At 40.3% G+C, this 25329-nt stretch overlaps 1 protein-coding gene across 1 annotated transcript in view; it reads right to left on the bottom strand.

Moving 5' to 3' along the window:
• Positions 1-20648, bottom strand: part of ALDH3H1 (aldehyde dehydrogenase 3H1) — a 57196-nt gene extending 36548 nt beyond the window's left edge. Inside the window, exons 1-3 of the mRNA XM_087696482.1 lie at positions 20248-20648; positions 5634-5702; positions 5326-5422 (exon numbers count right to left, since the gene is read on the bottom strand). Coding sequence (XP_087552608.1) covers positions 5326-5422; positions 5634-5702; positions 20248-20445 — 364 coding nt within the window. The 5' untranslated portion in view covers positions 20446-20648. The remainder of the gene's footprint in view (positions 1-5325; positions 5423-5633; positions 5703-20247) is intronic.
• Positions 20649-25329: the final 4681 nt, after the last annotated feature.

The raw sequence follows: 25329 nt of genomic DNA, 5'->3' as shown, positions 1-25329 counted from the left end.
TGCAAGGAGAGAAAATTGCCGAAGGCAGCCAGCAAAGGTTGGGCGATAGCCTGCAAGAGAAGGTGCCAATTGAGGAGAGAGAAAACTGTGTAGGCAACAACTCCAAGCAACAAACGTAGGCTGGTTGATGATGTGGCAAGCTGGCAACAGCAAGAAAAACCAGCAGCAACTGTCAGCAAGCTGAAATCAGCTCCGAACAATGTGTGGTAGGCTGAAAACAAGAGTCAGACTGTTGTAGACAGCAATGGCCAACTTGGACCGCGATGTCTTGCATGTTCCGAGTGTGGGCAATAAGTTGAAAGACCTGAAATCTACAAAAACGAAATTAGGGAGAATGGTGGGCTGCATGCCTATTTATAGAAAGTTTGGGATACCCAAATTAGGGTTTTGCATGTGGGACACAACAACTCTCTAGGATCACGTTTCTTTTTAAAATAAAAGGTTTTCTCCATTAATTAAGCATGTTTTGGGGCTGTTTAAGTCAAATTGATGCATTTTTAGCTCAACACTATGCAAATCTGATGTTACTCAATTTAACAATGAATTGGGTGTGCAAAGTTTAGGGCGAAGCACTAATGTTGATGCATAAACATGGTTGAAGACTCATATAACAAATTAGATTGGTTTGGAATTGAGATTTGTATATATTACACATTGTTCACAACATGAAGCGGTATGGGACTAATTTTGCACCATCAGTGTCACTTTTGTAGAAAAATTGGACTAAGGTTAGCATATATTTATTTGCATTATACTTGTTAAAGTGTGAATGGACAAATTTGGCATGCATTTGGTCAAAATTGGTGAGAGCAACTAACAACACTGCATTGGAGAAGTCTGGCTAATTCGAGAGCAAGGCATATGCAAATCACATGGATTAAGAGACTTCCAATTTGTGATAGCAGGTCACTTCTGATTCATGCAAGCTTTTATGCAATGATAAAGAAATACCATAAGGGGCAACAACCTTTGGGGCCCTATCTTGTATCATCTACTATGCAAGAGCATTCTAGCTCCTCTATTCAATGATTCCTTTGTTTTTCCTAATTTTTTCATGTGTACAAGTTAGTTTATGTTCACTACCCTTTAACGTTGTTTCTAAGGGCCAATTTCATGATTACATTGTTGGGACATCACCATCTTCTCTAAGGAGGTGAGCTTGTGGTTGTCTCAAGGTAAGCATACATTTTCTGAAGTGTTCTAGTTAGTAAACTGCGATAAAGTTTAGAAATTTCACCCAAGATGTTATAAAACAAACAAGATGCAAGTGATGAGGAATTGTTGTCCTCGGCAAAGAGGTTCACATTGCAAACTGCAAGGTCTTTGGAAAACCATGCTTACATTGAATAGTAGCACATAAGTGCAATTGCAACTGAAGAGGTAGAGTTTCTCATCCTATCTACTGCAGTTCAAAAACTTCTACAATCAAATACGAAGGGGATGGAAGAGAGTGACTTAACAAATTCACCTCAATTCTTCTGTCTTTACTTTAAGGATTTTCAATTGGAGCTGACTTGATTGCTCAATCAAGTCCAGTAGAGCACAAATCTAGAGCATTGCAAGTGTGCACTTTGAGGAGGATCACATAGATGATATGAGAGTGGGTAAATCTCTCATTTTGGTAATTTCATATGTTTGGACTTCTTACAAGTAAAAAATATGTTGTTTGACAACAAAATGGGATGGATTCTTTAAAATCCATAGTCATTGTTGGTATCAAATGAAGTTGTAGTCAATAGTTATAAGACATCAAGATGTTAATGCAACAAGAAAGTAGTTAAAAGACTTCTCTAGCCAGCTCTAAGATAAGAGATGAAAACTTTGTAAGAAATTTTCATTCTCGATTGAAGCTATTGAGTTTGATGCACCTTTTAGCCTCTTCTAAGCAAAGAGCTTTGAGACTTATGTGATTAGTATGTGTCTATTGTAGTCAATAGTTATAAGACATCAAGATGTTAATGCAACAAGAAAGTAGTTAAAAGACTTCTCTAGCCAGCTCTAAGATAAGAGATGAAAACTTTGTAAGAAATTTTCATTCTCGATTGAAGCTATTGAGTTTGATGCACCTTTTAGCCTCTTCTAAGCAAAGAGCTTTGAGACTTATGTGATTAGTATGGTAGACACTTATATTCCTTTAATTGTGTTTGGTTATTTGCTTGTGCAACAACTACCATATTTAAGAACTATGCATTGGAATAACATGTTTGTGATAGCAGTGTTGCTTGGTCACTTAGTCATGTACATGCTATTTGGAATGTCCTTCGATTATGCATGCATACAATTGGCATCAATTGACATTTTGAAAGAGGAGAAAGGTAACTATCATGAAAATGCACTCTCACAGTTTGAGTATGCTAGACCTTGAAACCAACCTTCCTCCTTGGATAGATTCACATAAACTGAAAATGCACATAAACTGAAGTTGCTCCCAAAATTGGAGCCCCTTGTAGTATTTATTATTGCAAATGAAAGGAGTATAACTGAGATCCTCTTATCTCCTCCGCTAATCCAAGTGCCTCTTGCAATCAAAATTGACCAACAAGCCTCCAAACCAATTTTCCCCTTAGTTTGCTTAGGGATTGGCTTTCACCTTGCTCCTTGAAATACAAATTCAACCCTAAATCTCATATTGGCTAGCTGGCCTTATGAATCTCCTTGAAATTCCTTGATTTCAATTGCTGAAATTCAAGTTCTAAGCCCTCAATTTTGAGCATGCATCCTGAGGCAACTGTCAAAACCCTAATTTTTGTCGTAATTAGGGTTTACATCAAAGATTGACTAAAATCTCTTTCTTTGATGGCTCAAACTACTGGAAAATGCTATGATAACTTGAGAGATGGTAGGGGGATGAGAAAGAATGTTGTAGAGAGAGAAATTTTAGAGTTTGATTGTGAGAAACACTGAAAAGCTACTATTGCCTTACTCAAACAGTCATGAAAGCTATCATCTACAACTTAGGACCACCAAAAAGATTGTTGCCTCCTCTTGTATACTATCATCTACACCAGAAGGACCTTAGACCACTTTCACCTACAGCTCAAGACCACCAGAAAGACTGTTGTCCCATCCTATATGCTATTATCTACACCAGAAGAACCTTGGGTTGTTGTCACTTGCTCCTGGAGGACTCCAAACTGCTGTCACATATTGTAGGACTGATCCCTAGTGGCTGCAAATCACATCACCAATATCTCTTTGCTCTCTAACAGACTCTTTCTCTCTCACAATGACTCGAACACACTTTCATCAACCCGTAAAAACGTTTTTTCCATTTGCATGGGCAAGTTTAGCCAAGTGGCAGCCTTCTAATCTCATTTTTCAACATTTTCAGCTTATTAAATTAATTTTTAAAATATTAATTTTGAAAATTAATTTAATAATTACTCTAGTGCTCAAAAAATTAATTTCACCAGCCAATAATTAAATTCGCTAGGCCAATTTGTCTTCCAAGTATCCTTGAGCAATAATTGACCCTTAGACCAACATTAGTGACCAATATCACCACTAACATTAGTGACCAATAAATTGGTCGAAGCCCAAATCTGACACCGAGTACCACCTAATACTTGTCAGGCATAACCTATTACAACTTTTGCTTTTGACACCCACTGCATCCTCACGGTCCTTTGCTTGTTACCATAAAATAACTACCATGTGCATCACATGTGCTAACAACCATGTGCATTTGATAAATAACTTAATCAAATATTATCGAGAAGATTAAAGCATCTTAAAATTTTACATTCCTATGACAAAACCTTGCATAGGTAGTGTTGAATTTGGCCAAGGCCCAAAGGACTAGTCCGAAGCTACGAGCTCAAGCACAAGTTAAAACATAAGTTAAACTTAGGAAATATGTAATCTCCAAAGGAACCTCAAAAGATGTATCTTTTCTCATTAATCATTTGAAAGTTTTGACTAGTCAACAACTCACTCAAGTCCTAAAAGTAGGCCCATTGCTTAAATTTATATAGCTTGACGATTTCGAGCAATCAATTGTTGCATTCTAACGCAAAAAATGGATAGGAAAGTTAGGAGAAGAGATGGCAATACATATCAAGATGATGCACTTATCAAGGATTAGAGTGACTAGCCTTTGGTTTTGACCCTCTCTAGGATCATGACTGACAAGTACAATGAAATACTCAATGATAAAAAACCCACCATAATACATACAACACTAACAATCAGAGAGAACCATGGATATCCAAGAAGTGGGTGATCAAGCCACCAAGGCCCCTCAAAAAGACACTAATGTCGATGTCATCATATCAAGCCTTGAAAACAAAGAGTAAAAATAGTTGAATCTTATTCCTTGTCGTTGGTCAAACCACCAAAGGGGTCCCATCATACAATAACAAACTAGAAGCAAACACTACTTGTCATCCAAATGTCCATTATGAGCCTAAAAGGCAAATTAGCTCCATTATTTGAACCACTAGACTACATCAATACATGTAGAAAGTCACACTCAAGGTCAAAATATGGATAAGGTTAGAATGCCCCACCACCACTCACATTCCCACTAGCACTTGAGAGTTGTGTGGGATGGTGCCACACTAGGGCTAGAAGATTGATTCCATGGTCACCACGGCCTTGGCAAAGTGATTGGAATTTGTACCAAAACTCAAGGGTTATGAGGAGTCACTAGAAGTCTTGCCCTTCCTCTTCTCTACTTCTGCAACACCACTAGTTTCTTGCAGTCCTTCCGAAGATTATGATTCTTACTATAGAAGTAGCACTATCCCTTCTTCTTCTTCTTCTTCTTCTTCTTCTTCTTCTTCTTTGTATCACCCCTCTGTGAAGCAACGAATGCTCAATCATGAATGCCCTTAGACCAAATGGCAACCTCCCCTGTAACCTAAGTGCAAACTCATGGTTCAATAACATGGATGCCATATGTTGGAAATTGATCTGAGTCAATTACATCTTGACCCATAAGGCATCCACCACACCATCATATGCAAAAGCTGGCTTGTAGAGGACACTCCCCACCAAATGAGCTTTGACTAGGGCAGACTAGATGTTGCGAAGCTGCACCTGGATCTGCATCACTCAAAGAATGCTAGTCAGTGTGGTTATCTACTACTATGTATGGATGCTCAACCAAGCACCAAGTATCTTACTTTATGATTTGCAAACTGAGATACACATAAGAACATGTTATGCTACATATTAATGATGTATTAAGCAGTATGTGCTACCTTGTGGAGAGCGCCATAAGCATTGCAACAAGAACAGCTTTTCAGCAATTGACAACCTTTTCTTTGCAAAGTTTTCACTTGCTAACATAAAGCAAAGCATGATCTTGTAATAAACACTTACGCAACGGAAAGTTCCATGCTGAAAATATCAGTGCAACACCCAAAGGCTCAGGAACAATTTCGCACCTTCCGGGTCTGAGTGGAAGGGGTAGCGAAACCTGCAAGTCATTCAGCCCAGATCTGTATCATCAGCTGCACAATGCAATATACATCCATCCTCATCCGAAAATTCTGAATCACAAAGCTTATTGTGATATTGGCACTATGAAGTAGGTTTGAATAAATGTAATATCCCAGCAAGCCCGCAGAATACCCTCCAATAATATATTCTATGCATTTAAAACCATTGAGATTAGGCATCATAATCACCTTCTCGGGCACCATCCACTTCTTTAGATTGGCCCTAAGCAGGTCACATGAATTGAAAATAATTGCAGTCTGCATAAAGAAAAGCAAGAGTTAGCTAGCACAACCTGGAAAATTAGGAAAAGGAAAGCCTTCTAGCACAAAAGCAGTTCATATGAATAACAATAGGGAAAAAGGTTTAAGAATTAATTCCATGTGAATATCTTAATGGCATATCCTTGGTTAAAATAACCCATGAGGGAGTAACCTAAGAGCCATCAAACTCATACAAAAGGGAAGAATACCCAAAGGATCAGATATTTCATGGTAAGAAACGTTTCCCAAAGCGTGGTAAGGATCTTAGTCATAAAGCTGATACCCTTAACAAGAACATCTGTCTGAACCATATTCCATCCATACTGGCTGCTAAGCATCTTCATACTCTCATTTTGCAAGAAATGTTCCCTTGTGAGGGAGAGGATTTGGCAGTTTGACAGCGACAATAGAGAAAGATTTTTGGAAGAGCATAAGGACTGAGTTCCAAGCTTGGAGAATAGTCATAACTATATGTGCCTTACTGAAAATTTTACTAGAACAAAGTAGCCTGCTGATCACCAAAAGCAGCATGCTATCAACTTGTGATCAGATGACAGATGATCGTAATTGAAGTTGTGATTAGTCAACCATCAGCAGAAAACTAGCCCCTACATGTGAAACACACTCATTGGTTGCATCCAATTGCTCCACACAATTGAGCCTGCAAAAGGGTCAATGATCCCTGGGGCTGGTAGATTCCCACTGTAATGTGCAGCATTGCAACTAAAATTCAATGTGCGCGAGCACTTGCCACATTATTTGCTTCAAAATTTTGCAGAGACAATTGTCTTCAAGCCATACATAGTTGATAAAAACATTACCTTCCTTTTTTAAGGGTAGGAAAACATGAGGGATAGCCCAAGTGGATTAGGAGGACCATGACTAAATCCTCAGTGTGCATTGATGCGCGATGTGTGAAAGCCGCTCTGGACCCTTCTACAGTCTGAATAAAGTGGCCTAAAAACTGTCAAAAGTAGCACTATTTGTCACAGTGCAGTGATGCAGAAGCAGATGCACGCACTGAATAGAACATGAAACACAGGCAAGGGGGGCCCACGGTGCTAGGGGAGAGTGGGGGGAGATGAAGGCATTCATTCATGGAAGTTTTAAACCATATAGGACAATTTCAACTAAGTTTCAACTTCTTGGACAACATGGTCCACAAGCAGCCGCCTGTTATGTGCAGAAGTTAAGTCGTGCTTCTTAGCTTCTATAATGACAACCTTGGTGCAGTCAATCCATGTAACAACAGGGTCCTGACTCAGTCTTTTAGTGTACTCCCAGGCATGCTTAATTCTCATGACGAATTGAGGGTCCACTAAAAAGAATGCCTGATACCTAAATGGCAGTGGTCCTTTGTATGATCCATTAAACGAGAGAAATCCAAAGGTTAGTTGGACAAGATGGTGGTTGGCAGTCAACTATCTCAAAAAGAACATCAAATCTATAATCTGGCTACAGCCACCACACTCATTATTCACAGATTCTGTCCAAGTCTACAGCCCTCAGAATATGCCTTTGATGATGATTGTGCCGTGTATAGATCAGTTGGCGATCTTCCCCTAAGATCTTTGTGAGATCTTGTAATTGATGCGTGCTCTGAAGTAAATGGTACTTCTCCCTCTCATTGCTGATAAGAACAACCATGCGATCATGTGATCTATGGCCTGCCTCCACAGCCATATTCAAATCCCACATAAACTATGCAAGCTTCTCATCCAGCTTGTCTCTTAGAAAGGCTCATTGAGCCACTCTCTTTACTGGAATATCAGAAGCATAAACAGAAATCATCATAATTGTTTTCCGTCTATTAAAGCCTCAGCCTCCCCCATAAAGCCTTCATCATCTGACCAGGAAAGGTTATTATTGACATCAGCCTTAGGTTCTCTCTAAGGCACCTTGGTGGTGGCTTGATCGCGCCTACTACTTGGGTAACCATGGTCCGTTGTGATGGCCATTGTTATCTTTACTATGAAGAGTCGTTATAATTGTATATTGTATTGTATCAAATCACCCATGATCTAAGAGTGTTTTAGTAGATTAGTCAAGTCATGAGTGAGTCTGAGCATTTAGTGGGCTGGTTGTTTTATTTATCAAATGTATTTATTGGCATCTGTTTTTATGTGGCCAACAAGCATTTTACTAGCCAACCTGCTTTGTTAGGGGCCTTTATTGTTGGCGAACTTTTTCTAATGTAGAGCCTATTTATAGGCTGACTTCTCCCTCCTCCAGTCATCTCAATATTCACCATACTTGCAAGATCTCTTGGAGAGAGGAAGCCAATTCCCACAAACAATGACCAATTGTGTACTGTATCTTGTCTTGGTATATGGATTCCATTTCCCAAGGATTCTTCTTTTGAGTTATTTTGCAATGTTAATCTTTTCTTTGCAGTCTCTCTCTTCTCTCGTGTTATGCAATCTATTACAATACTTTCTCACACTTTCACTACACCCACTTCTCACAATTCTTGGAAAGTGTACCTCTTGAATCCAAGGTAAGGCCCAACTCTTCTCAAGGTTTCAAGTCAAACCTCAGCTATACACCAAGTGCTGGAATTAATGTGAAAAGAATATTTCAAGGGGCACCAATATTTTGGGTCCAATCGAGTGTTGGCTCATCTCAATTTCTTGGGGCGAAATCTTGCCCAAAGCGGTCCACCTCTCAAATACATTTTGGGTTACCCATACTTAGACCTCATGCATACAGATTACACATCATGGACATGGTAAGCGTGAAATGTATTTCACTACTACTGAAATGTGAAATGCTTGAAACGGTTGAAATGTTTCACTGAAGCACAAAATGCCCCGAGCGAAACCGCTGATTAAAACATGATTGAGGCTTTTTGCACACTTTGTTTTGTAGGATACCATTCTTATTGATCTTGCGTACCCAAAAAAAGACATCATTTGTTGACATGAAAGGAGTTGCATGGTATAAATGTGTAACTTGCAACTCATTGTTTCAAGTCAAACCTCAGCTATACAGCAAGTGCTGGAATTAATGTGAAAAGAATATTGCAAGGGGCACCAATATTCATTTTGGGTTACCCATACTTAGACCTCATGCATACAGATTACACATCATGGACGTGGTAAGCATGAAATGTATTTCACTACTACTAAAACATGAAATGCTTGAAACGGTTGAAATGTTTCACTGAAGCACAAAATGCCCCAAGTAAAACCGCTGATTAAAACATAATTGAGGGTTTTTGCACACTTTGTTTTGTAGGATACCATTCTTATTGATCTTGCATACCCAAAAAAAGACATCATTTGTTGACATGAAAGGAGTTGCATGGTATAAATGTGTAACTTGCACCTCATTGTTTATAAAGAAAAGTATGTCACATGTAACCGTTTCAATTCGAACTTGCCCAAAGCTGAAACGCAACATTTCAAGGGTAAAACATTCCGTGGTTACCTTGAGATTCATGGACAACAACTCGAGCATAATTCCTACAATAAATGTCAATATCCATGTCAATGTATCAAATAAATCCATGATGAATTCTGATTACAAAAGTTCAAGTCAATTTTTTAGGGTAGGCTTTCAGCACAACCTAATTGAGAGCACCCTTTGCATTAGAAGATACTTCCCTTTATCAGCGAGCAATTGGATGGTAATCTATTTGTGCAATACCTAGCCAAACATCTAGTGCGTTGTATCCTTGTTGAGCAAATTTGTGTCTAGCCAGGCTCACGATATTGGCAAACAGTTAAGCATGTAAGCACATTGAGGTGCATTATCACTATGTCACAAAGAGACCATGCAAGGAGATTGATTTGGTCTATGTGCCTACACAAGACAACTTAGCAGACATATTCACCAAGGCTCTATCTAGAGAAAGCTTGAAGCTTTTCGCAAAACTTTAGCTTACTTCCATTTGGGGATTGATCAACGACATCCTTGTTTTGTTCACGTTATTCACTCCAGGGGGTTTGCTAAATAGACCTTGTATCTTCCTTTGGGTCATTCTAGTGTGAACACAGCCTAGCCACGAGCACTTTTTACACACTCAAGGGAGGGGTTTTCCCCCATATAAAAACACTTTAGTATGTAGGTCTATATGACCTTAGGGTTGTATCTTGTCCTTTTGTTGAGTTACACACTCGATCCAATAGCAATTACTAGAGACGACGATGATGACAACATGCTAGCCTTCGGGCAGTACAAACACAGGCTGCAAGCTGCAAAAATACAGCAACAAATGATGGTGATTAGGCACAGCTGAAGATGTCAAGCTATGTGGCACCAAGATGAGCTCACAGTAGCAAGAAGGCTATGCTTGATTGCAGCTGATGCAAGTGGATCCTTGAAAGCAATGTCCTCCCAAGGCAGGGTAGTGTTAGCAAATTAGTCAGTTCATGGTTGAGTCTGTACATGTGGTACAGCAGGCTGGGCACATATATTTTAGGCGTTTTATTTGCCAGCATTTATTGTGTTCTGGCATTATTTGCAACGAGTCGGCCAGCATTTAATGCTGGCCAACCAGTCATATTTTTTGCATTTATTTGGCCTATATATTCTCACGCTCGACCAGTCATATTTTTTGCATTTATCAGCATACGTTTGAGTTCTCATCTATATTGTGTTCTTTCTTTCCCTTTCACTTTTGTCTTGTGTTTCAGCAATTTATTATAGCTTTATTTATGCTTCCATTGCTGCACCACCTTTAACATGGTATCAGATTTCAGAATTTGTGTTCCTGCTATGTTTTCTTGCTGATTTCAGGACTGTTTTCATCCTTGCTGATCAAGTAGCTGCGGCTCCAACCAGGCGACCTGTTTTGCCTGCGTTTTTTGCTGACATCAGCATCCTACAGCATGTGCATCCGTTTCAGCTTGTGTTTTGGTGCCTCAACATCTCCTCCTGGCTGGGCGCTTGCATTATCATGCCGTTTTTTCTGTTTTTGGCAATTTTTGACTGATTTCTTGACTTTTTACAGCAGCTTTTGTCTTATTTTGGTCAGATTTTGGGTTGTATTGTATGTGAACTCTTGTTTTTTGCAATGTATGCTCATGTTTTGGCTGTGTTTCCTCTCCAAATACCTTATTTTCTCTACTTCTTTTCTAAATCCCCTACAGATGGCTCCTCCACGCACATCCACTGATGACACACTACATGGAGATTTCCGTGAGGCTTTTGCCACTTCAAAGAGGGGTTCAAAGATGAAAAAGTCGAAGGCCCAATGTTACCATTGTGGCAAGAAAGGTCATTTACAGAAGGACTGCAACGAATTAATGGCTTCCATGAAAAAAAAGGAGCACAAGACGAAGCAGGATGTGGACTCTGACGGCAAGTCATCATCTGCCTTAGATTCCGATTCAGATCCTCCGGCCAAGGCGAAGTCCAAGGCGCAGAAGGGATCCTCTTCTTCGAATGGTGATGAGGTTATCCCTCACGACTCTCCAATGCCAGCGAGGGAGTGTGAGCAGGTGGTGAGATGGGGCAGCCGTGCCTCATCTATATTTCTATACAGATGCACAGGATCCAGAGAGGGACATTCTTGACACATCGACCAAAGTTTGGCAGGTACAAATCCTGGAGCTGGGATTGACATCCAGGTTCATGATGGGCACGTTATTTGACAGAGAGCGGGTGGCTTTCGTCTAGAGCTCACATGAGGGGACACTTTGGCGGTCTGGCCAAAGAAGGGGAATCCATGGTCATTTATGCATTGCAGCGTTGGTAACAGGATGGTCACGTGTGCTACATCAAAGGCATTGTTGACAAGAATTGAGAGTTGCTATGATCTTCTTTATCTTCAGAAGCTGGTACAATCGACATCGACATCAGGTTCTCTTTGAGGCACCTTGGTGGTGGCTTGCGCACCCACTACTTAGGTATCCATGGTTCTACTGTGATGGACATTGTTGTATGTACTATGATGCAGCATTATCATTGTATATTGTATTGTATCAAATCACCCATCATCTAAGAGGGTGTTAGCAGATTAGTCAGTTCATGGTTGAGTCTGTACATGTGGTACAGTAGGCTGGGCACAAAGATATTTTAGGCATTTTATTGGGCCTATATATTCTCAGGCTCCCTCCTCCTCATTCATTCATCACCTTACAATTCTTGGAGAGAAGGAGCATGTGCCAGTGCCTCCATAGCCGGTGACTCACATTACTCCTATACAGTCTCATGTCTTGGTATATGGAATCCATTTCCCGAGTATACATCCGAGTTCTCATCTATATTGTGTTCTTTCTTTCCCTTTCACTTTTGTCTTATGTTTCAACACTTTATTATAGCTTATGTTTACGCTTCCATTGCTGCACCACCTCTGACAGGTAGCAACCTAAAAATGATGGCAACAAGCTAGACAAGAAGTAGTAGCTCATGTTTAAGGTATAGAGAGCACGCGGTGGCGCCAAGTGATGGAGAGGGTGAAGGCTAGCCATATGCCCTCATGATTGGAAAAGCAAGAGTATTTGGAATAGGATGGATACCCATCGACATGTCTTCTATAGGGGATTTTTGGGCATTTGTCCTACTGTCCAAAAGATAATATCTTTCTAATGGATAATGCTTTTTGGGGCTATTTTAAATGGAGAAAAATAGGCATTAATGCATGATGATTTTGGTAAATGCATGCCTTAATTTTGGTGACTCAATATAGTTTTTTCCCACTCACACTGTACTCGTAGACATGGCTGCTCCTAAAGATGATATTTGCAGGCTAGAAGCCTCAAGGATTGCAAAACGTTGCCTATCTATGTTAGTAAGAGGATAAATGGATGAATTGTATGAATAGACTCAAACCACAGTCTCCAACTCACCATAGAGGGTAACAGCCCTCATGGTCAATGGAGCCTCATGCATGAATTGGAGCTTTTCCCACACCTTGAGAGATGTCCCACACAAGGTGATCACTAGTAGGAATTTCTTCAAGATACATCAAATAAGTGTTGATTATGCTTGGCATCATCTATGTCCCAATCTAGGATTACTTCCTCAATTTTCATCCCAATTGAATGGAAGAGGAGAGGGTTGTCAGGGACGCAACGCTTGGCATCATCTATGTCCCAATCTAGGATTACTTCCTCAAAATTTTCATCCCAATTGAATGGAAGAGGAGAGGGTAACAGCCCTCATGGTCAATGGAGCCTCATGCATGAATTGGAGCTTTTCCCACACCTTGAGAGATGTCCCACACAAGGTGATCACTAGTAGGACTTTCTTCAAGATACATCAAATAAGTGTTAATTATGCTTGGCATCATCTATGTCCCAATCTAGGATTACTTCCTCAAAATTTTCATCCCAATTGAATGGAAGAGGAGAGGGTTGTCAAGGACGCAACCCAAAACCTAACTCAATATACCAAAGGCACTCTTGCATGCATCAAGATTTCATTGGTGCACTTCAAGTTAGATAGTCATGGCCTTTAAGCTTGTCATCATTGTTACATCATGGACGGAGCCATTGATAGATGACATGAAGAGAAAATAAGTAAGGGTTTTAGAGAGAATACCTAGGGCACTTATGGCTAATAAGCCCAATAGCACAAGTTTTGCAGTTCAAGCAAGAGAGAAAATGGCAAGCAGCTGTAATTAAGGGAAGACAAAGCGAGGGCAAATCAAACATAGGATATTTCCCTTAAAATGCAAGGTACAGCAGCAAAAAGGCAAGACTAAGCAGGCCGCCCAGCAGCTGTATGTTGTTGCCCTGCTGAAGGATGATGCACCCAGGCCAGCTATGGGGAGACAGCAACAAGACACAAGGTTTGATGACCTTGAAGCAGTCAAACAAGGTGTAGACAACCTAAAACAGCAGTCAACAACTAGAACCAAGACACTTGGGCTCTGATACCATGTCAAACAGATGTGGAACAACATGTAGGGACCGGTTAGGCACGGAGATCGAGACAGACTATCATTAGGAGCAGTGAGAAACATAGAGTGAGAGAGAGAGTAGAGTAGAGAGTGAGCACGTTTTTTGTGGTACAATGACAAGTGTGTATCTTTAGGTTTTTAGATAGACATATATGTGTAAGTACAAGTGTGTACCTTTAGGTTTTTAGATAGACATATATGTGTAAGTACAAGTGCTAAGGGTGTGTTCACACCCGAGCACATTTAAAAGGCACGAGGCCTTTATTCCCAACAACCTCCCACCTAAAGGCAATGTGCCTTAAGAGGAGAAAAGTATCAGCTAAGTCTAGGTATGTACAAAGCTGAAATACATATATCTATCCAACTCCCATCATCTATCGGCAATGAGCAAATCGCTCTGCTGGAAGACCCTTCGTGAGAAGGTCTACAGGGTTATCATCTATATGCACTTTGACAAGCTCAATGCTTTTGCTGTCAAGTACATCTCTAATGAAGTGGTACTTCACCTGTATGTGCTTTGTCTTTGCATGAAAGACAAGATTCCGTGCTAGCATGATAGCAGTCTGACTATCACAATGGAGAACAGGTAACTCTGTGATGCCAAGCTCTCCCACCAAACGTGAAAGCCATAAAGCCTCCTTGCATGCCTCAGTGGCAGCCACATACTCTACCTCTATAGTAGACAATGCAACACACTTTTGTAGCCTAGAGATCTAAGAGATTGCTCCTCCTGTGAAAGAAGTGGACTTCCTGCAATCCGCGTAACCGACATAGTCTGCATCCATAAAGTCAACAACAAATATCTTCTGCTTTCCAAAGCAGATGCACAACTCCTTTGTGCCTTTGAGGTATATCATAATACCTTTCACTGCATCCCAATGCTTCTTGCCAAGGGTTGCCATGTATCTGCTAACCACTCCCACTACAAAGGCAATGTCAGGACGTGTAGCAACCATAGCATACATCAAATTGCCAACAGCTGAAGCATAGGATATCTTGGCCATTTCAACCTTCTCATCATCATATGTAGGGTTGTCCTCTGCATTAAGTTTCACATATGGAGGCAATAGAACCTCAATTGTTTTCCCCCCCTCCATATTGAAACGTTGCAAAACTTTAGAGATATACTCCTGCTAAGATAGATAAAGTAAGCCTTTTGATCTATCTCTGAGTATTCGCATGCCAAGAATGTGATTTGCATCACCAAGATCCTTCATATCAAAGCTGCCATGAAGACTTTGCTTCAATGAATCCAAGGCATGAGTATCCCTACCAGCAATCAGCATGTCATCAACATACAAAACCCAGATAATTAATCTGTCATCTGCTACCTTCTTGGTGTACAGCCACTGATCCATTTAACTTCTATAAAAGCCTTGAGACTGCATGAATGTATCAAACTTATGATGCCATTCTCTTGGTGCTTATTTCAGCCCATACAAACTCCTTTTGAGTTTACATACCATTTTTTATTTCCCTTGTTCAAAAAACCCTTCAAGTTGTTGCATATATATATCTTCATGCAGATCACCATGAAAAAATGCAACCTTTACATCCATCTGTATGAGCTCCATATCCTCAACTGCAACCAAGCCCAAAATGGTTCTCAATGTAGTCATCTTGACTATAGGAGAGAAAATCTCATCAAAGTCAATTCCATGCTCCTGCTTGTACCCCTTTGCAACCAATCTTGCTTTGTACTTTGGTAAGGAACCAAAAATGACCATCTTGTAAACCCATTTGCATGGAAGGGTTTTTTGCCTTTTAGGCAGCTGCACCAAGTCCCAAGTGCCATTTTTTTCAAGAGATTCCATCTCTGACAGCATGGCTTTATACCATTTTTTATTGTCTTGTCTGTCCATTGCTTCCTTGAAGCAAGAGGTTCACCACAGTTAGTCAACATGACGTAATCAGTCACATTAATTGCACCAGGAACAAACCTGTCAAGTTGTCTAGTAGCCCTAGACGATCTCCTAACCCAATGGTCATTGTTTGTTGGTTGTTCTTGCAAATTTCCATTTTCAGCCTGCAAATCAGTATTAACAGCTTGCTGTCCTGGCTGTTCCTACACATGTAATGGCTCATTTTCATGGGCAATAGCTAGCTGATCATTTCTTGCATTTACAAGTTCATTTACAGTAGGTATTTGCTGCTGTATAGCGGGCACATTTTGCTGTCCAAAAGGTATTTCTTCCCGGAATACAACCCTACACACCTCCTCAGTCTTTTCGGGCTCTTTATGCATGCGATCTTCCCGAAAGATAACGTCATTGCTGCGTACTACTTTCCTTTTCTCGAGATCCCACAATCTATATCCCATTTCACCCTCGTCACCCTATCCTTGGAAAATTCATTTACAGGACTTTGGCTTAAGTTTGATGCGTTTTTCTTTACGAATGTGCACAAAAGCCTCACAGCCAAACACTTTCAGATGAGCATATGAAGGTGGCTTGCCCCCCCCCCCCAAAGACCTGTTTGGTAACCGATTAATTAAATGAACAGCTGTCATAATAGCCTCTGCCCAAAAACCATGGGGTAATGTAGCATGAGACAGCATCGTACAGACCTTATCATGTATGGTTCAATTCATACGCTCTGCAACTCCATTTGGGGGCGGATTATGAAGGGCAGTGAGCTCCCTCTTTATCCCTTTGCTGTCACAAAATGCCTGAAAGGTCTTGGACACATATTTCCCACCATTGTCAGAGCGAAGACACTTAAGTGTCTTATCTGTCTAATTTTCAGCCAACGCCAATAATTTTTTAAACTTGTCAAGCACTTCATCCTTACTACGAATAGGATAAACCCATACTTTCCGTGTAGCATCATCGACAAAGGTGACAAAATATTTCTCTCTCCCTAAAGATAATCCTGGAATTTGACATACATCCAAATGTACTAACTCTAGAGGAGAAGATTTCAAAGAAAGAGACTTTTTGTGAGACGTCTGTGCATGTTTGCCATAAATACAAGAGAATCACTCATGATGAGGGGTGACATGAAAGGAAGCACCTGAATCGAGAATCCAGGTATGCATGTCATCATCTATATCTGCAAGTAAAGCATGTGCACCAAAGTGTGAAGAGACAAAGAGTACATCACTCCCACTGTCACTGTCATGAGTGACTACATTCACCTCTTCAATTTTTACACTACTCTTCTAAGGCTAACTATCATTCTTCTCTTCCTTGCTATCATCTATCTTCTTGCCTTTTCCTTTCTCTTTCTTCCATTTATAGCAATCACGTTTAAAGTGACCCTTCTTGCCACAATGATAGCATTCAACATCTTTGCCACGTGATTTACTACGTCCCTTGCCATCTCATATTTGCCCTTTTGCTATGATCTGCCCCTAGTATGCAAAGCACTGAAAGACTTACTGGATGCATTGTTCTGCCGATTCATCTCTTCCATAAGTAGAGCGCTCTCTACATCAGCATACAAAAGAATCACATTAGAATTGCTCATAGCAATCCTGAATGTATCCCAACTCTCTAGTAGAGTGCAAAGCAAGAAAGTAGCCTTAAATTCCTCATCAATCATGAACTTCAAGGCAACCAACTGGCTGAAAATGGAGTTAAACTCGCTCAGGTAAGTAGGCATTGTTGTACCCTCTTTCATACGCAAATCCATAAGCTTTTTCAGCCAGTACACTTAGCTTGCAGCACTCTTCCGTACATACAGTTCTTCCAATCTAGTCCATATAGCATATACAAAATCCAAACCTTCAATATTGAACAACAAGGCATCAGAAATCGATAGCTCTATGGTTGAGCATGCAAGCTCATTTAACTCATCCCAATCGTTCTAATCCATGTCTGCAGGCTTTGCCCCTTTGGTTTTGATCGCCTTTGCCTGCTCCTTTTGTAACAGGATATTGTAGCACTGCTTTTGCCAAACCGCAAAATTATGAGCTTCTTCAAGCTTCTTTATGTGCATCAAATTACTGTTGTCATTACTGCCAGCCATGATTTTCAGCCCAAATGTGACCAAAAAACCAACAAATGCAGGCCCAAACTGTCACTCAAGTGACCAAGGTACAAACAAGTACCAATCAGCAATAAATGACCATGCAAAAGTAGAGATTTCAGATCTGTAATTAAATTTTCAAGCACCAAACCATGTGCTACAACATTGTCCAACTGATTACAACTATTCCAAGGGCATATGCATCACATTACATGAGGAATCCCAAAATATCAGCTGCAATTTCTGTTGTACATGTACCCACGGGCATAAAATTTGACACAAACGGTCAAAAGCCCCAAAATTTTGTGCTCAAAGCATCAAACACACATCTACATGTCCTCTGTCATGCATAGGACAGTCCAATTTTGCCAAAATAAAGCAATTTAAGAAAAACCCCCAAATTTAACCAAGTGTTGATGTCCAAATTGCGTGGAATTCAACCTGCATGTACATAAAATGACCAAATGCTGCACAAATTTTGCCCAAACTGCAAACCGCAAATTTTACGGGGTCTAATGTGCATCAATGTCAAGAAATTAGGTAAATTTCAGCCCAATTTGCACATGTACATTAAAAGCCCCAAATGTCGGGAACAAAATGTCACAAATAACTCCAATTTCTGAGACAAATTGTCTTGTTCTACATCACAATCCTCAAATCTGGGAAAAGCCCCAGATTTTCGGGCCAAAATATGCACAAATCTGAATTTTGTGCTTATGCGCGCGAACCTTGGTTAGAAGGGAGAGGACTTTTCCCCCAAAAAAAAATATTTTGAAAAAAGAAATAGATGACAGGTCCGTTGACCCGTTAGTCGAGCATCGTGAGCCCTGCTGCCGGTTCCGTCCGTGCTGGTGGTGCTCGTCAGCACCCGCTGGTCATTAGCGCTATAGTCGTCGCGTCGTCAACAACTGACCCGTCGCGCACCTGGTTCACGTCAACTGCAGTCGCCTGCTATAGTTGACTGCTACTCCCACTACCCACTGCCTGCACGTCACGTCACAGCCCGTCTCGCTGGAGTCGCCTATCAGCTATGACTAACAACATGATGCTTGCAGCTCACGCCTAGCCCTGTCGCCTGTGACTGGCAACACAATGCCTGCAGCTCACGCCTGTGACTCTCCTACTCGCCTTTGAGCTATCTCGTCACCACGCTGATCTTCTACCTCAGCCTGACGATCGTCTGCAGCACCTTACGCTCTAATACCAGTTCGTAGGGACTGGTTAGGCACAGAGATCAAGACCGAATGTCATTAGGCGCAATGAGAGACAAAGAGAGTGAGAGAGAGCAGAGTAGAGAGTGAGCACATTTTTTGTGGTACAATGACAAGTGTGTACCTTTAGGTTTTTAGATAGATATATATGTGTAAGTACAAGTGCTAAGGGTGTGTTCACACCCGAGCACATTTAAAAGGCACGAGGCCTTTATTCCCAACACAACATAAGCAAAGCAATGAAGTTGATGTTTACAAAAGAATAAAAACAAATGAACTCAGAAATTATGAGCTCAAGAGATGGAATCAATATACCAAAGCACAAGAGTGCGTACAATCACATTGGCTTGGGCATCCAAGTATGTGCTTCCAAACTCCCTCTCTCCAGCAGGATGCTACATTCAAGAATGATATTGAGTATATGGAGGAGATGAAGCCTATGAACAGGCTGAAATGGAGCCACAAAATAATCAGGTCGGCCAGCAACTAAAAGGCCAGATATACAAGTTGGCCAGCAGGCTGATAATGACCCACCCATACAGTAATAAATCTATCCGATGCTGGATCAATAAATGCCTGCACAACCCACATTATGTACCATGCTAACCTGCTCCTTGTAATGGAAGCACTTTCGACAAGCTTTGAATGGCTTGTCTGAGGCGCCAGCTAGACAAAACTAAATCTGGGTTTTGTGGATATGATGATGTGTGTACAATTGTTGAGTTGAGTTAAGCATATGTTACACTTGCCATCTGGCAGTTTGTCATGCTTTAATCAAAAACCACTGATTTGAACACCAGATTAGTCATTTTCATGTTTGCTCATTCTATCATCAACCAGAATGGAGTTGAGTTGACACTACAACATCCTAGAATCCTATCGGTTCGATGACCTTAAAAACACATTTACATTTGCAAATCAAATGCTTCCATTGGCCCATTGAGTATGATGCGTCTAAGCTCTAATGCTCCTAGATCTCACAACACTCAAGTTTTCAACGGCTTCAATGTTCCACCTTCTCCTTGAATCTTCAAACGGCGATTCCCAATTAACTCTGACTGTCAGATCCAGCAGGTCTATAACATGTAATCACCAAACTTTAAAAAATAGATTCGTTTGTTCCATCGTGTTGGTCTTCAAAAGAATTTGGATTTCTCAATCTGAAGCTCCTGTACTAGATATGCAAAAAGGTGCCCACGCAAAGGCTTCCCAGCCGAGTATGCACGAAGAGCAGCTCAATGAATATAGGATGATAAGAGAGGTCTCAAAAATGATGACTCATAAGATCTATTGGCATGACCCAAGACATCTGAACCAGACTGGAGCTTTAGGAAGATTGTGAATGAACTATAGGGAGCCAGGGAAATTCATTGTTGTTCGTCAATATAGAGAAGTAGACCTGTTGTTCGTTAATATAGAGAAGTAGACCGGTACTGGAAATTGGAAACAGTGGAGAATGTGAGGTACTCGAGCGATTGATTCCCATATTCTGATCGGGCGCAAAGAATGTTACCTCGGTACAGAACGCTTCGAAGGGGGATTTGCCAAGATCACTGTAAAGAGCGTCATTGATCTCGGTCTCGTGGTCGAGAAGGAGCTTGGCGAGGGCGTCCACCTGCTGGAGGCGCCAGGAGAGGGGCCGAGTTCTGCCACTTTTGAATGTGGCACGCAAGCTGCTTACCACGGAGGCAGCGTCGAGCTCTTCTCCCATGCTCCTCCTCCGTCCTGGCGCTTCTATCAATGATTGCTCCAACTTCTCTCCTGGCTCTTATAAGAGCTTTTAGATCTTCTTCTTCTTCTTCTTCTCTCCTGTTTTTCTTCTTTGCAGCCGCAGGAAAGCGGTAAGAAGTCTCCCTCTCTCTCTCTCTCTCTCTCTCTCTCTCTCTCCAAGCGCTGCAAAGACTTTCTCAAGAGAGAGACACTCACAGTGACACACACACACACACTCACTCTCTCTCTCTCTCTCTCTCTCTCTCTCTTTGAGTTTGTCAGCACCTGTCCGTCCCTTTTCACGTGTACGGTGTCGCCATCGGTGAAAGCGGAAAGGCGCCTGCTATCCAGAGTCCAGGCTCTCCTCGAGTCCTCCGTCTATTCATCACCAGACGCCAGGGCGTCCTTCCTCTTTAGTCGACCGACAGCTGTCGGCGGGACAGAGCCCTCAAATTTGAAGGTTGCAACACCTTTCAAAGGGGTTTTGACCCTTCTCGAAACGGCTAATAACTGACATTTAAAAAAACGTTTTTCATAAGAATGACCTTCAAGACTTCAACCATTGAAGTGTGAAACTTTTATGAACTTTCAAAAGAAAGCTAAAAATAGAATCAAGTTTCAACCTTAAGATAGAAATGTAAAAAATTTGCACTTTTCAAAAGAAGGGTGCATTCCGATGAAACCTTTCAATAAAATTTTAAAATCTAACAATGATTTTAATTTTAATTTTGAAGACTGAAAATCTTCATTGATAATAGATATTCTTTTAATATACAAAAAATTAATGGTAGTTAATGAGTCATGAATCGTGACAATGATTGTATATACAACAATAACTCACCTCTTAAAATTCTGAGTCCTAACTCCTGACACCCACCTTCCAAAAATATTTCCCAAATCCTCTTTTCCATTTTTCAAATTATTTTCTTCTCTTTCTCTCTCTCTTGTGAGACTTGAGGCTTGAGCCGCAAGTAAATTGTGATTCGCAAACCTCAAGGCAGCAAGTGTCAAGGCCTAACTCAATGAACCTTGAACTTTTGAAGGCTTGAGCGGTGAGCAAGGAGCCTCCATGAGGCCTGAGGATTGAGTCCATCGACTCAATCATCCCTCCCGAGTCCCGATGAGTGGCCAAACTGCATAGTGCAAGTCCTCTCTCTCTCTCTCTCTCTCTCTCTCTCTCTCTCTCTCTCTCTCTCTCTCTCTCTCTCTCTCTCTCTCTCTCTCTCTCTCTCTCTCTCTCTCTCTCTCTCTCTCTCTCTCTCTCTCTCTCTCTCTCTCTCTCTCTCTCTAAACTTAGAGCTCACCATATCGCCATTGGTCGATTCATTAGCATGTGGGCTTGGAGGCATAGGAGAGGCGAGCGAGGTCTTCATTTGTGTTGCATGGCTGCACTACTGTGTAGTGTCCACCATCGAGCACCCATCCTTGGAGGCTCACACTCACTGCGGCTCACCCAAGGACCAATCTAAGACCTTGATCAGCCACGTTGCAAGAGGCTGCAATGTTCACCATTGAGCACCTCTCTCCTTCCTTCTCGAAACCCTCAAGCGGCTAACATTGAGTGCCTTGAGTCTCACAGGTGACACTTGCCATACCTAATCAACTTCAATCTTTGTGTATAGCCCTGCCGCCCGCCTCTCTTGTGTGTATGCACTGTGCAAACTGCCATCGCGTGTCTTGTGTGTCTGCAGACTGCTACCATAGCATGTCTGTTCGAAGAAACCACAAGGTCGATCCTGTCTGCCCCAATCATACATATCTGCATCAAAGCACGAGAGGACTTGTATCTAATTGCCAAGCTATCTATTTCCCACTCAAGCATGTCTTAACTCAGCTTGTTTCACATCAATCTATTCCATATTCAAGCATGTCTAAATCAGCTTATTTCACTCTCAGGCTTTATGTCTTATGGCTTACAATTTCTGATTCTAATCAAGTTAAACAAATCGGGCTGGCTTTGCAATTAATTTTTTTGTTTCACTGAGTCTTTGATCATTTGAGTTGTGTTTAGATGCATAGACTAACCAGTTTCCTATTACTAATTCAAGTGTCAAGTGTTTGTTGTGATTATGGGGTGGTTGTGCTAATTTTTTTCTGATCATTTGAATGCGTGTTTAGATGCATAGAGTAACTAGATTCATGTCATTGTTTAGGTTTTTGGTGTGATTATTGGGTCTTTGTGCTAATTTTTGTGTGATCATTTGAGTTCAATCTAAATGTTTATTAAAGGCTTGACTTTGTGAGATCATGTAAGCAGTTTGTAAGCTTCAAAGTGTTGATCTTTCCGAAGTTTCATGTTTGCTTTCTGGTTGTATTATGTTCTCTTGGTTGGTGAATGCTAGATTTTTTGAGATCATGTTACCAATTGGCTTCATGTTTTTCAATTGTTAGATGTTGGAGTTATCTTGCTCATAGAACCTAGTCTAAAGAAGATGTTGACAACTAGGCTACCAAGTTCCGACACAAGTCACAAGTGAGTTATTGTTGTGCTCTCTATTCTAGAACTTCATCCACACTATTAAATTTATCAAAATGTAAAGAAGGGAGTGGATGTGTATGCATATCGAGTGTTCCATTTATTTAGATTATTTATTTACATGTTTTTTGATTGTATGCATGTTAGTTTTAAAGTCTTATTAATATGTTATTTTAGGATGGGAAGGCCTAGAAAGGATAAGCGTCAAAGATTGCTTGAGCAAATCGAGATTACTTTTCCAAATGCACAATGTGTAGAGAATGAAAGTGTAGATAGTATTCTCGATGGGAAAAAGAGAGTATATGTTCGTAGTTATGTATCCTCGTGGAAGCTTCTCTATTGTTGCTCATATTCAATATTGGATGAAGAGGGAAAAGAGAGAGTGAAGTGCTCAATTTACACTCATTGAACATGCCAAATCCTTTTGGAGGAAAAGGTAGCACTACCATTCAAAGCAAGCATTGGCTATCCATAATGCCTCCAAATCGCATAAGTTAGTAGTTGAGCGCAAAAGCTTTATGGCTGGTGAATATGTAAAGCATATTGAAAAGCATGTTGAACTTATGGTAGACAATGAGAAGTGTAGAATTATTAGTGTTGTACAAATCATGTATAGGGTGCCATAAAGGACATGTCTTTAGAAGCATTTGAAGATGAATGTAAATTTCTTATGTATATGAAAACTCGTAGCATGCCTCTTTCTTGTGAGTGTTCAGCTTATACTAATCCATCTTTGGGATAAGATTTTCTCTCAACCATGTATATAGTATATTAGGAAAAACTTAAGGAGGAGATTGGGCACAGTTCGTTTTTTTCTATCATTGTAGATGAAAGCACGGATAGAAGGTTTGAGAAGCATCTCATCCTTTATATCACATACTTAAAGGATGGTGGTGTAGGCTATCGTAAAACCTCCTTTGTGAAACTCATTGGTGTCGATGATGGAAAGGCTCAATCCATGTACGAAGGCATTATAAAATTTCTACATCAATTAGATCTTCCACTTTCTAAGATGGTTACTATGGGCTCGGATGGTGTTGCATCTATGGTTGGAAGAAGATCTGGATTATTTGCAAAGCTTTGCAAGGATGTACCACATTTGCTTGGGGTACATTGTATTGCCCATAAGAAAGCACTTGTAGTTAAAGATACTTGTGAATGCTTTGCAGAGATTAGCTACGTGGATAGCTTTGCTAACAAAGTTCGAGAATGGATAGGAAATTTGTATCTTTGAAGAGCCGAAGCGAGCAAGCTCATGCTTGCCTTTTTACCAATAAATTATGACATAATGAGAATTCATGTTATGAGATGGTTGTTGCATGGAAATGTCATGAAAAGGTATACATTTGTTTAGCAATTAGCTTTAGATCATATTAATTCTAATTTTATTATTGTTTTCTTTTTTGATTTGGTTGTTTTGTTATCGCAAGTTGGTGAAAGTGCTGCCCATATTATTGGAATGCTAGAAAACAAAGTATCCAGCAATGTATTTAAAAAACACAATTTTTTGTTGCTATTTTTTATTCATTTCATGGCAGATGTACTTAAAGAACCTAATGTATTAAGCTAAAAAAACTTTTAAGTTCATAATGTATAATGCTTTTAGGTAGCATTAGTTTTTAATTGTATGACACTTAAGTAGTTTAAAATAAATTTAACTTTAATATAATCCTTGATTTTAAAGTGCATGTGTCATGTTTAATTGCATGCATGATTTGTATCTAAATCTAGTTTGCTTTATACATAGATTGGTTATTTTCTTTGACTTTTTTAATACATGTTGCCAAAAATATGACTTTCTACTTTACTTACATATTAAAATGCTACTAAGTAGTGGTTGTCAACATGCTTTAAATTTTAAATACATGGTATGTAGTATTTTTAGAAGCATTGTTTCTTATTTGCACGATATCTAAGCAATTTAAGATAGTTTAAACTTCAATACGATGTTTAAAATTGATTTCATTTTGTAAATCCTCAATTATGTATATGATCTAATCCAACTTTTATTTGTGTTATATGCGAACTCGAGTGTTATACTATCATACTGCAATATACGAGAGTTGAAGTGAACTTGTAAAATATATCCTTCAACATAAAAAAAAGTGCTTATCTAATGAAGGTTATTCCATATTTTTAGCCATCTTCAAAAAGAAAAGACATGGAAGGTGGTGGTGGACCATCCATGGTACCCTTCAAATTTGAGGGCTGCCAAGACATGTCCTGTGTAAGGGTGGTTACACACCGCCATTGCCCACCCAATTTGTGCCTAGTTTGTGGGCACAAGAAAAGTTGACTTGGGCGGTCACTTGTCCGCCACCTGCTTACACACTAGGCAGTGGACACTTTTCGTTATCAATAAGTGTCCGTCCGCAATCGTTTACACACCGGCCACCACCTATGCACCGG

This window comes from Lygodium microphyllum, chromosome 16 (genome assembly GCF_053477565.2).
Source record: "Lygodium microphyllum isolate KBCC chromosome 16, Lygodium_microphyllum_v1.1.10, whole genome shotgun sequence".
Lineage (NCBI taxonomy): Eukaryota > Viridiplantae > Streptophyta > Polypodiopsida > Schizaeales > Lygodiaceae > Lygodium > Lygodium microphyllum.
This window is presented reverse-complemented; position numbering and strand designations above follow the sequence as displayed.